This window comes from Leuresthes tenuis, unplaced genomic scaffold, assembly GCF_036924035.1.
Source record: "Leuresthes tenuis unplaced genomic scaffold, fLeuTen1.0.hap1 SCAF_5, whole genome shotgun sequence".
Classification (NCBI taxonomy): Eukaryota; Metazoa; Chordata; class Actinopteri; order Atheriniformes; family Atherinopsidae; genus Leuresthes; species Leuresthes tenuis.
This window is the reverse complement of record NW_027325359.1, coordinates 20,184,887-20,197,709: the sequence shown is the minus strand read 5'-3', so window position 1 is coordinate 20,197,709 and position 12,823 is coordinate 20,184,887. Positions and strand designations below refer to the sequence as shown.

The 12,823-nt window shown below is 39.9% G+C and overlaps 1 protein-coding gene across 3 annotated transcripts in view; it reads left to right on the top strand.

Annotated features, from left to right (window-relative positions):
- Positions 1 to 12,823, top strand: part of poc1b (POC1 centriolar protein B) — a 53,180-nt gene that overhangs the window by 3,082 nt on the left and 37,275 nt on the right. For 2 of the 3 annotated variants that reach the window (XM_072386440.1, XM_072386439.1), the window contains exons 3-10: positions 12 to 183; positions 350 to 529; positions 814 to 921; positions 1,717 to 1,832; positions 2,049 to 2,182; positions 4,607 to 4,675; positions 5,063 to 5,215; positions 5,480 to 5,557. In XM_072386440.1, coding sequence (XP_072242541.1) covers positions 12 to 183; positions 350 to 529; positions 814 to 921; positions 1,717 to 1,832; positions 2,049 to 2,182; positions 4,607 to 4,675; positions 5,063 to 5,215; positions 5,480 to 5,557 — 1,010 coding nt within the window. Of the gene's footprint in view, positions 1 to 11; positions 184 to 349; positions 530 to 813; positions 922 to 1,716; positions 1,833 to 2,048; positions 2,183 to 4,606; positions 4,676 to 5,062; positions 5,216 to 5,479; positions 5,558 to 12,378; positions 12,472 to 12,823 lie in introns of those variants that run through there. The other variant, XM_072386441.1, reaches the window with a different exon arrangement.

Sequence of the window (12,823 nt, the reverse complement as noted above, 5' to 3'; positions counted from 1 at the left end):
TCTCCCTCCAGCTTCAGGGTCAGTGGATAAGACCCTGATGATCTGGAATCTGGCTCCCAAGGCGAGGGCCTTTCGCTTTGTAGGGCACCAAGATGTCATCACAGGGGTGCAGTTCTCCCCATCGGACTTGCTGGTGGCTTCTTCTTCAAAAGACAGAACTGTTCGATTGTGGACACCTTCCTTGTAAGCCACAATCATTTTTCTTCAGGACAAGTAGCTGATTTAGTTGCATATGTGGTGCATAAATACACTGATAATTCAGTAGCAAAGTAGCTGGATTTTAAGTGTGTGTGTGCGTGTGTGTGTGTGTGCGTGTGTGTGTGTGTGTGTGTGTGTGTGTGTGTAATAGTAAAGGAGAGTCAACAGTGTTTAAAGCTCACACAGCTGCTGTACGCAGTGTTGCCTTCTCTCATGATGGCCACAGACTGGTGACGGCGTCCGATGACAAGTCTGTCAAAGTGTGGAGCGTTCATCGACAGAGTTTCGTCTACTCCCTGAACCAGCACACGAACTGGGTGCGCTGTGCTAGGTACCAAGCAGCACTACATTATTTCTAACGTCCTGCAGTGGAGAGTGTTTGTATTTGTGTATTTTCGGTATCTGTAGAGGCTTTACCACAGACTGTATCGCTGCCTGTGCAGTTTTTTTGCCCTGCCAAACAAGGATTCAGTATGCAAACATTGCAATTTTTCACTCAGGTCTTTTCACTCATCTGCAGTTATTTTGTTGTCCTTTAGAAGCTGTATGAAACATCCGATTGACGAGAATATGCAGTCAATAAACACTCAATTTGCATTTGATGTTCTGCTTCAGATTTTCTCCAGACGGAAGGCTCATAGCTTCCTGTGGAGACGACCAGTCCATCCGGCTTTGGGACACATCAACAAAACACTGCATCAACTGCTTCACTGACTATGGAAGGTATGTACCCCGAAACCTACCATAGTTGCTCCTCTCTGCTTTTAGTTTTCTGTCCAGTTTTATATTCTTGTGCACTGTAGAAATGGTGTTATATTGGATGTAAAAAAATGAACAGACCCCCGATAAACAGCCACATTACTGTGATGTCTGGTAAATTGACTGTACTTATATGTCACTTTTTCTGTCTAGTTGACCGCTCAAAGCGCCTTTACAACGCAAGATACATTCACATACAAATTCGTACAGCACGTCTTAGTCCATGAAGTTAAATACAAAAAAACTAAAACATACAATAAACTGGTTGCATAAGAATGCAAACCCTGAAACTAACACTTTGTTGACGCTTAATTACAGCATAGGGTTCTGTCAGCATTCCACATCTGGACTTTAGTCTGGCTCCAGCTGGGCCATTCCAAAACTTTAATTTTCCTCTTTTTTTATTTTTTATATCACAACAATCTAAGTTTTAAAAAGCGAGTGTGTACTTCTTATATTTACTGTAGTTTTGGTCATATAATCACTTTCAGAGTTGGCATAGTCACAGGACAGTTCACTGTATATTACACTTTTCTTATAAATTAACCAATACTTTTCCTTGTACATTGTGTGAAAAGTTCAGAAAAGAGGGTTTTTAGTTCTAGTAAAGAGCCACAACATCACAGAATGTCATTTGATATGAAACTAAAAGCAACAGTTCTGTCTCCCCCATATATGGTATTTCTGTGTATTACTTGAACATTGGACTGTTATTCTGTTGCAGCTATCTGACTCCTCTGAATGTTTTGATTTTTCCAGCTCTGCGACTTTCGTTGATTTCAACTCCAGTGGCACCTGTATCGCATCATCAGGAGCTGACAGTTCACTGAAAATCTGGGATCTAAGAACCAACAAGCTGATTCAACATTATCAAGGTACATTATGTCAGAACTGTAATGATTCTGTAGATTTAATCTGTGTCACTGTAATGATTCTATATATTCCTATTCAGCCTTACAGCCATGACAGTAATTGCAGCATTGAAAGTGTTTAGGCTAAGGAATTAATTGATCTGTTATATTCTGAAATTACTTTTTTGAGCTCAGATTGTTACACATTTAGCAAGTTTGCCTTCTTTGTGCATCTTTTAGTCCACAGCGCAGGGATCAATAGTTTTTCCTTCCACCCGTCAAACAACTACCTGATCAGTGGCTCCAGTGATGGCACCGTTAAGATCCTGGACCTACTGGAGGGACGTCTTATCTACACTCTCCACGGACACAAGGTGATGATGACGACATCACACACCGCCTGACACTTATCACATGCTGTAGGCCATAGATGTCAAACTCAGGCCCGAAATAATTCCAAATGTCTACTGTAGCTGGCCCGCCTGTAGACAGTGCATGCACCGCTAGTACTACAAATCTCAATCAGAGATAAATCCCAATGCGTCAATCAGGATCCCTGTTGACATTCATTAGCGACCTCATGCAACCAGTCGCATCACCCTCCCAAAAATGGCTAAACGAAAGGTGGAAAACAGGAGCTTTCTAGACAGGTGGAAAGCAGAACATCTGTTCACAAAAAGGTATTATTATTATTATTAATATTGTTATAATTGTCTTTAGCCTGTGAAAAAAGGTTGCCATTGAAATTGAACTTAAATGGAGAAAGAGACATAAGCAATTTTTTTCACATTTTATTTAAGAAATTAATGCCACAGAAGTGTCTTTTTATTTGACATTTGATTTCACATGTGTTTATAGTATAAAGTAGGACCGGGACTCGATTAAAAAAATTCAAATTAATTGGAGGCTTTGTAATAAATTAATCGAAATTAATCGCATTTTAATCACATATAAATATTTGACCTGAAAACAGTGAGAAAGCAAATTTTTTCTCATGGATTTTAGTATACCATTGAATAATGACTGAAAACATGAGCTTAAGCAACAAAACATTGTTTATTTTTTTTCAAGGTGGTACTTAACCAACCGTGCTCTTATCGACGCTTCCATCCATCCATCCGTCCGTTTTTTTTATTTTTATTTTTTTATGCCTTTTAATGGACAGGACAAATAAAAAGAGACAGAAAGCAGAGAGAGGGGGAATGACACGCAGTAAAAGGCCGTCCGATGCAGAATTCGAACCGGGACTGACTGCAGTGACTGTAGCCTCTATACACGGGGCACCTGCACCTGCACAACCCACTACTACGCTACTGACCATCCCATCCGTCTGTTTTTAAAAGAAAATTTCCCATCCACGGGGCCAACCAAAGCAGTCTCATCAGCTTCTTTGTTTATGTTTGACTATTGTTCACTGTGGTTTGTTGTTGTCTGAAGTCAGTGGCAGCGCCGGTTCAACTACGGTGGGACTAACCCATATAGCAGTGGGGCTCAAATCAATGCCATAATTTCAATGTGAATATATATTAGAGAGAGAAATAGAGAGAGAAATAGAAATATATATATAGAGAGAAATATATATATATATATATATATATATATATATATATATATATATATATATATATAGAGAGAGAGAGAGAGAGAAATAGAAATGTATATAGAGAGAAATAGAAATATATAGCGAGAGAAATAGGGCTGGTGGTTAGCACCATCACCTCACAGCAAGAGGGTTTCAGGTTCGATCCCTGCCTGGTGCCTTTCTGTGTGGAGTTTGCATGTTCTCCCCGTGCATGCGTGGGTTTTCTCCGGGTACTCCGGCTTCCTCCCACCGTCCAGAAAACATGCATGTCAGGTTAATTGGTGACTCCAAATTGTCCGTAGGAGTGAGCGTGCATGGTTGTTTGTCTCGTTTGTCTCTATGTGGCCCTGTGATGGACTGGCGACCTGTCCAGGGTGTACCCTGCCTTTCGCCCGATGACTGCTGGGATAGGCTCCAGCCCACCCGCTACCCGATTAACGGACTGTCGGTATAGAAAATGGATGGATGGATAGCGAGAGAAATAGAGAAAGATAGAAATGGAGAGAGAGAAATAGAGAGAGAGAGAGAAATAGAAATATATATAGTGAGAGAGAGAGCAAGAGAAATACTTAAGTTGTCCTAAAGCCATATATAGTCTACCACACAACAGCCGAGAGTGAAAACACAGCTAGGAAGAGCATGAAACAGGCAACACACAATAACAAAGTCAGCAAAGTTTCCAAAAACACAGTTAAAAGTTAGTACAATCCACCGTTTTTTGTGACGAGCATACACTCAAAGCGCGCTCACGTGAGTGACAGTTGTCATTGCAGCTGCCTGACGTGGAGGCGCTGTTGGACTCTGCACTTCTCGTGGTTTTATGGTATGCTAATGGTAGGGCTAACACAATTCTTGGTGGGGCTATAGCTATAGATTAAAATGCGTAAATTTTTTAAAACATTCATTTTTGTGTAATTAATTAATCTTAGTTAAAGTCCCGCCCTAGTATTTAGCTTTGCTTGTTCCAGATTTAATGTTTAAGCAAACCTTAAGTTTGTGTCCATATGACAATGTTCATTGTTATACTTGAAGAGAAGGAAAAACCTTTTTCAATAAATATCAAGGCTGGCCTGCGACTTTGTCCAAGTTTTTCATTTTGGCCCACTGTGTGTTTGAGTTTGACACCCCTGCTGTAGACTTTCTCAGGATTAGTTCTTGGCGGTGTTTGTCAGCTCATCTTTTTTCTGCTTATTAACTTTGCTTCCTATGTTTTCAGGGTGCTGTGATCACAGTGACTTTCTCTAGAACTGGAGATCTCTTTGCCTCAGGGGGAACTGATAGTCAGGTTGGTGCTTGAAGACTTAGTATCGACTCCCCCCCCATTGCATCAAATTGTATGGTCCAGACTAAAGTCATTAAGTTGCTTTTTTGTTTTTGCCTTATTTTGGGAGAATGCAGCTAGATTTAATGACTTTAAAATGTCCTCAATTTTATAAAAAATATGAAGGACCAGGATGGAGAGCCTTAAACTAGTCATTCATCACTAAAAAGGTGGATTATCATGAATCAGATGACACAGAAAACCCAAACAGAAAGGCCCCAGTGGAGGTTTAAATAATTTCAGTACAATAAAGCCCAGAATATAACCTTGTAACTTGAAGATTCTGCTTTGAACTTGTTAAAAGAGGAAATGTTTTGAACTCGGGTCATAGAAGTTGTGGTTCTCCCTTAGGTGCTGCTGTGGAGAACAAACTTTCATAGCAAATCTTATCAGGATGTCCTACAACAACACAGCCGGAGATCCACCCCAGATCCTCCACCCCACCTGTCTGACATCCATACCAGGACACCACACCTTCATCACCCACAGTCCACAGCCATTCAGGTTAATTCACTTTCACTTGAAGTATAAAAAAAACACTAGACTACAAATACTTCCTTATTTCTAATTTAAAAAAGCTAAATGTGCGCTAATGGACAATCAGAGAATCTGTGATAATTTAACAATAGTTTTACAATGTCACTTTAAATAAATCACTTAAGATTGTTCACTTTTGATATGAGGAAAACAGGTTTTAACTCATGGTTTAGATCTGCTGAAGTGTTACTGGAACATTGCCAGCTGTTTACTGATTCCTTGTCTTCACAGATCAGTCCATCAGTGACAGACACCCAGTCCACTGACCCGCATGTCATAGAGTTGGGTCAAGCTGTTCACAACAACAAGGTAAACGCATGCATTTAGATGTGGACAACTGCAGTACAATAAGCCAGATGCAGAACCACTGAATAATCTCATTATCCCGTTTGTTTCATACCAACTCAAATCTGTGCTGGACATTGAGTTCAGAAGCTCAAGAAAACACTCATGTCTTTATCTGTCTACTGATTATTTATTACGTCTCTACAGTAGATCTGCACAAAATAAAAACAAAATCTTATTGCAAAACTAAGTCTTAATTGTAACTATAGATACATTGTTTCATAGTTAAGTTCACAGCATATGGTTTATGCTCCTCTAACCACGAGGTGGCAGTGCAGACCAGTGTTTAGTTTAACTAACCCTCTGCAGCACTGAAACATGCCTCAGTGAACAACAGTCCATTCAGTTTTTCTCAGGTAGATCAGAAAGTAGTTATTTGCTGTCCATGTGTCATTGACACATTATTGTTTGATTAGTGCTTATCTGTAAAATAAATATCTTCTGGCTCATTTACTCAAAATATGCAACGATCGACAATCTGTGGTACTATGATTGATTAAAAACGTCTTAGTTATTTCGGAATGTGTTTTCCATATCTGCATTATGGTTAAAAATGCCTGAAGTTCTTGGATCAAGTTTAGAGTCCTCTGTTCCATACTTGCCCTATTTTTAACCTATATTTTGGAAAACAGTTGTTTCTTCTCTCTTGACCTTATCAGCATTCCACATTCACAGACATTTTGTTTTTGTTTGCTCCAGAACAGTCCCATTACAAGCAGGGCTTCTATATTTTTTACACTTTTTTTTTTTTTTATCTTGATGTTGAAAGCCCATCTGAAGCAACTGAGCAGTGACCTGGCCCCGAACTTGAGGAGCGGGTTGTTGCAAATTGAAATCCTGGATGTGATTTAGTCTTATTGGCTTACTGTACAAACGTTGATCTCGGATAATGGCTAGAAACATAAGATTGATGTTGTTCAGTGTACAGAATTAACAGCCCACTTTCATAGAGCCAAGGCTGAGGTCTGGCTGCTTTGTGTGTTGACAATGGCTTTCCAATCAGCCACCAAAGCAGACGGGAGAGGATATGAAATAAGCAGAAACATGTTCTTTATGTTTAAACTCTTTAAATTACAACTCAATAGTGACATCGTGAGCCACAGAAGTCCTGAAAATGATGCCAGTCTTGATTCTGAATGATTAACAATTTATTAAATGATAAGTTAGAGTTTCACAAAGTGGTCTTTGGGTTTTTCATTCCATTGATCATGATGTAGGGAGGTTAGCGGACCTAAAAACGCTTGTAACTCTTAATTTGCATTGATTGACCAGATAAAGCAGTGCACCTTGAATATATAAGCCAGTTCCTTGCTAGATAATAATTAGGAAATTGAGTAAAGAAAATGAATAAAACAAAGAAATCTATTGCTGCGCTCATGTTTTTAGCTTCGAAAGCAGAGGAATGTGAGATTGAACATGTTTTTTGACATGGACGACATATGATGGAAGGCTACGCTGAAATGTTGCATTTTTATTTTTCTCTTTGGAGTCAAAAAGTCAAGCTTGACTTTGGTCTTTTGAACACTGTCGAAGAATGAGATCTAACATAGGAAAATGTCATTTTTGTTATCAAAGGATACGAAATTAACCAATACAATTATTTTTTTATGGCTCAATTACTTCTGTGCCTTGAAAAATGGTGTGTGTGTGGGGGGGATTCGTAAATAGTCCTAAATGTGCAGTATTATTGTTAATCTCTTTGAATTTGAGCTGAAAGTCTTAAATCTTGATTGCTTTGTTTCTAGTGATGTACAGAGGCAAAATTATTGAAATGTGACTCTGTCCATATACTAATGAAACTTTGTGGAGTGTGTAGCCATTGGCCGCTATATGGGAGGAAAACCATGAATGAATCAAGCCAAGTAGATAAGTGGTTTTGGTCTGAGACTTGGTAAACACACAGTTATGAATCAGCCACACATAACTTGGAAACCTCTGATGTTAACATGAAACTGTGTAGACGAATGGGTGCAGGAACACATGAGGTTTGACTGTTTCAGTCGGAAATGCAATATGGGAAAAAAAATTGGCAATTCAACATGACATTTCCACAAATCTGTATGTCTGTGTATATTTTGCTACAGTTTGGTTCAGATACACATAACATTAATAAGACTCTACACTTGCATACGAATGCATTGCCAGTTTGAATAGTAGATGTATTTGTCTCTGGTAAAGCTTCCTACATTCAGGAAGTGGCACGTTGACGTGTCTGTCACCCACTCATCTTACATAAAAGGCGCAGACACAGTTACTTAGCGTCATAATGCTGACCATGGCTGGCACAGACAACATTGACAAAGGCTCATAAAGCTCTTTCCGTTGCAGTCAGAATTATTTTTTATTTTTTATAAATATCAAGTAGCTGGCATCTCATTAGTCCAATTAGAAACTTGGAAAAAAAATCTTTTGATAACCACCTGAATGTTAGATGTTAGATGTTAAATGTTTGGGTGTCAAATTTCAGGCTTCTGGTTGCTCTATTGTGTGTGGAAATCCTAATTGATCACTTCATGGAAGCTTTTTTTTTTTTTTTACGCCTCAGACTAAAGTAAAGTGGTGTGGCAGCAGAATGGGTCTCAGATGTGGCTGTGTGTTTCTCTTCCTGCTTCTTTTTGCTCCTCTTCCCTTTTTGAGTTGTTGAAAAAGCTTGTCTCTGCTCCCTGGAAGAATCAACCTGCAGCGGTGAAGCCTGAGCGAAGAGGCTCGTGAGAGATCTGCGAACGATGGTGGGGGGGAGAGAGGGTAAAGATCAGAGAGATGAGGAGAGAGCAGGAATCCACGTGTCAGTTCCCGGGCCCCTAGGGGCCCTGACCAGGAAGCAGCAGCCGCAGCTCTAATAATAGACGAGCTGGAGTGCTGCTTGTCTGTTTAACTCGCTGCACCCGGGTCTCAGACACAGTGAATGTATATACATCACTTTTATGTTTTCCAAAAAATGCAAGATGATGCTGGCCCCTTCCATGTGAACTGGACTCATTGATGGTGCTTTGGCGAGATGTGGTAAATTAAATGAAATGTATTCAAATATACACCTCTAACTAATCCATGCACATTTGTCCTCTCTCATTGCCTTCTACAGGTTGTCCTCATGGACGCCGGTTATTGTTATATTTTTATGTGAATGAATTTGAATGAGTTTGTGAATGAGCCTGCATGTGTGTTTACAGAGTTTGTTTATTTGGTGGTGGATATGCAAATGTTTTGAGGTGCGTTTTTGTCACCTTTTTTGGACCTCCCCTGGTGTAAATGCTAACATGTCTAGAACCATCAGTCCTCGTGGACACCAAAACCAGTTTTTAATGTGGCTAAAAGTCATTTGTGGGTTCAGGGTTAGGCTGTGCAAAATGAAAGGAAATGCAATGTCCTAATAAGGATATAAGGATTGCTGTGCAAGCCTGTGAGTGTGTGTGTAGTGGTAGAGGGTTGTTTAAGCATGAGTCATTGGGTAGTGGGGTGTGAAAGTGTGTGAGGGTCATTCATGTTTAGATTGGTTTGGAGCAGGGAGCCCCCAGTGCTACTCCCCGTGTCAGCTCTTATCCATCACTGAGAAACCTTGTGGTTTCTCTCCTCTCTGTCTATTTTTTCCACCTTCCCTCTGGTTATTTCCTTCCCCTCCCACTGTTGTGCATGCACTCAGAGTGCTTTCCCTTCCATTCTGCATCTGTGTTTCCCCTCCATCACCTTAATGGGTTCATGCGTAGGTGGAAAAATTGAGATAAGGGATGTGAGAGCCTGACAGACAAATGGTGAGAGTGAGAAGGGCTGGGAAAAGCAGAAGGCCTGAGGGGGTGTGGGTGCTTTGATGGGGATGTTCCTGTACTCGGAGATCCTGTCACCATCAGTGACCCCTGTGTGCTGAAATGGGACATATTATGCTCCTTGGGGTTTTCCCTTTTAATAAGTTTATTGAATAGCCTTTTTGTGTGTGTAAAAGGTCTGTGAAATACAAGCTGCACCAATGGAAAATTTGTCTCCCTCAGAGGAACCTGCTGCTGAAGTGCCTGGCATACCTTGTTTGTAGTCCAGGCTTTTCTTCTTCACCTGTTTACATCACAGCAAAATGGTTTTGCACAGTGCCTACCTACCCTAGGCTAATTTTGCTTGCCTAAAAAATAAATGAATAAATAAAGAATAAGAATAAAACGGCTGCTATCTTACAATGCATCAGTTTTGACCCATCAGCTGACCAATCAGAGCAGACTAAGCCTTCAGGAAGTGGGGCCTTAAGGAGACAGAAGTTAAAGTGAAGCATTTCAGACAGAAAGGGATGTATGGAACATGTATGGAACCTTAATCTAGTAAACCCTAAAATGTGATTTTGTAGAGGAGCACAGTATAAATTTTGAATCTTGAGGTCAATTCTTTATCACATTAAACTTTGGATTTCTGTCCATCTTTTGAAATGGCAATCCTGTTCACACACTATGGTGCACTTTTTGCCTGGGCCTGTATTATTCCTGGTGGATGGAAATCTTTTTAATAGAAATGCAGCCAGGTTTATAATCTTGAAAAAGTGTTTGATGCTTGACCGTTCGTTGTAATTTGTTTTGCAGGGATAGAGAGCACTTTACTAATTGTTTTGTGTTTGTTTTTACCAATAAAACCAACACCATTTGAAAAAATTATTATTATTTTTTTTGTTCTAATTTACTGTTTGGAAGGAAGGAAGCAAATTTATCACTGAAAGGCAGAGAAATGTGTTCGATTAGAGCCAAACTGAGTGGAAGACCATGAGGGGCAGCTACCGCTAACGTGTGTTTGCGCCTTGTTTTAAGTTTCAGCAGTTTGGTTGTTGCCTGTAATGGTGTTCATGATAGATTAAAACTTGTTTTGTGCCTTTCAATGATTTACTTGCAACTACAAAAGAAAATGGGGTCCAGGCTGACCTGAATTTTTTGTCACTGTATCCTAACTAGAAGCACTTAAGGCAAGGCAAGTTTATTTGTATAGCACAATTCAACAACAAGGTGATTCAAAGTGCTTCACAGAGACATTAAAACAGAAGAAATAAAAAGCATGATTTAAAATTTAAACAAAAGAAGGAAATAAGAACAATAGATAAAATCAGAAAAAATTATATATATGAAAGATAAAATCAATAGTTAAAACATGATTCCGTTTTGAAACTCAAGCTTATTCAAATGCAGCTGAAAATAGGTGTGTCTTCAAACTGGACTTAAATACACTGAGTGTTTCAGCTGATCTGAGGCTTTCTGGGAGTTTGTTCCAGACATGTGGAGCATAGAAGCTGAATGCAGCTTCTCCATGTCTGGTTTTGACTCTGGGAACTGATAAAAAAACGGATCCAGATGACCTGAGGGGTCTGGAAGGTTCATAGTGGGTCAGGAGGTCACTGATGTATTTTGGTCCTTGACCATTCAGAGCTTTATAGACCAGCATCAGAACTTTAAAGTCTATCCTCTGATGGACAGGCAGCCAGTGTAAAGACTTCAGAGCTGGACTGATGTGCTCCACTTTTTTGGTCTTAGTGAGGACTCGAGCAGCTGAGTTCTGGATGAGCTGCAGTTGTCTAACTGACTTTTTAGGCAGACCTGTAAAGATGCTATTACAATAATCAAGCCTACTAAAGATGAATGCATGGACTAGTTTTTCCAGGTCCTGCTGAGACATCAGATCTTTTAGCCTTGATATATTCTTAAGGTGATAGTAGGCTGACTTTGTTAATGCCTTAATGTGTTTGTCCAAATTTAGGTCTGAGTCCATCACTACACCCAGATTTCTGGCCTGGTTGGTCGTTTTTAGATTTATAGATTGAAGCTCTGTGGTGACTTTCAATCGTTTATCTTTGGCTCCAAAGACAATTACCTCAGTTTTGTTTTTGTTTAGCTGGAGGAAGTTGTGGCACATCCAGTCATTAATCTCCTCAATGCATTTTCCAAGGGCCTGTACAGGCCCTCTGTCTCCTGGTGACATTGTTATATACATCTGTGTGTCATCTGCATAGCTATGGTAGTTTATTTGGTTGTTTTTTATAATCTGTGCCAGTGGGAGCATGTAGATGTTAAACAGAAGAGGTCGATACTTAGATGCACAACTGTTCTCTCTGGGTGCTCTGGCTTCCTTCCACCATCCAAAATCATGTATGTTAGGTTAACTGGTAATTCTAAACTGACTGTAGGAGTGAGTGTCCAGGAAGTACCCTTCCTCTTGCCCGGTGGCAGCTAAGATAGTAGTAGGTAGTCTGAAAAATGGATGAATGGATGAAGAAAGAATTATATTTTTGGGTAATGAGTATGTCTCCAAACAGTCTGCTCTCTGTTTGAGTTGAAGCTTAGATTCTTGTCTCTTCAGGTTAACAACTTTGAGGCAACCCTGAAGTTTAAACCAATATTTTTGATAATTCCGATAAACTTCCCCAAAGTTTAAAGAATCCAAATATCTGTGTGTTCATGTGTGTGTGTGTATAAGAGGTGATGAGATAGCAGAGGGTTAGATTTGGTTTCTCCAGCCATCTCCTTTGTCCATGTAGACGTTAGTAGTGACGTCAGTTTGATCAGACAAGGTGTTCTACCAACGTGCTTCCTGCCACCAACCTTTAAGTGTGTGTGTGTGTTGTAGCTTTATGTCCTTCTCTCCTGTGTGAATAAGTGTATAATCCAGATCATAGTAAAGGCATGTGGTCAGCTTGCTTTGCTCTGCCCTCATTTTTAATGACTGTATTCAGATGCATCCGTCAGCTTGAAAAGATGTAAGATTATACATATTTCTGCGATTTCAGAGTGTGTAGGCGTCTACAATAACATCGATTACCCCGCCCTCAGGACCTCTCCTGCTTCCTGTGCAGGGGAAATATAAGGTATTGGATGACCGTGAGGTTTACATGCCAGATTTAACTGCTGTTGAAGAGAGCACGAGTGAGAAGACACGACGGAAATGAGTTAAAGATAGTAACAGCTCCGGGGGGAGAAGAGGGAGGGGGTTCACTTTTCACCAGGACATGGGCTGCCAGAGGCTGCATAACACACTCGCACTCACTCATACCCACACATTCATGCTCACAATATTTTTTAGAATTCTTTTAGAATCACTCTGACTCCTACTCACATACACACCTGCATGTATAATCTCATAAAAATGCAGGCATATGAAATACTGTTGCTCTTATTATATGACAACTGTAACATGGAAAATATATGGAAAATATGAAGATGTTCTAACTCTGACTCAAAAGACTTCATGATTTTAGACCTAAACTAGCACTACATT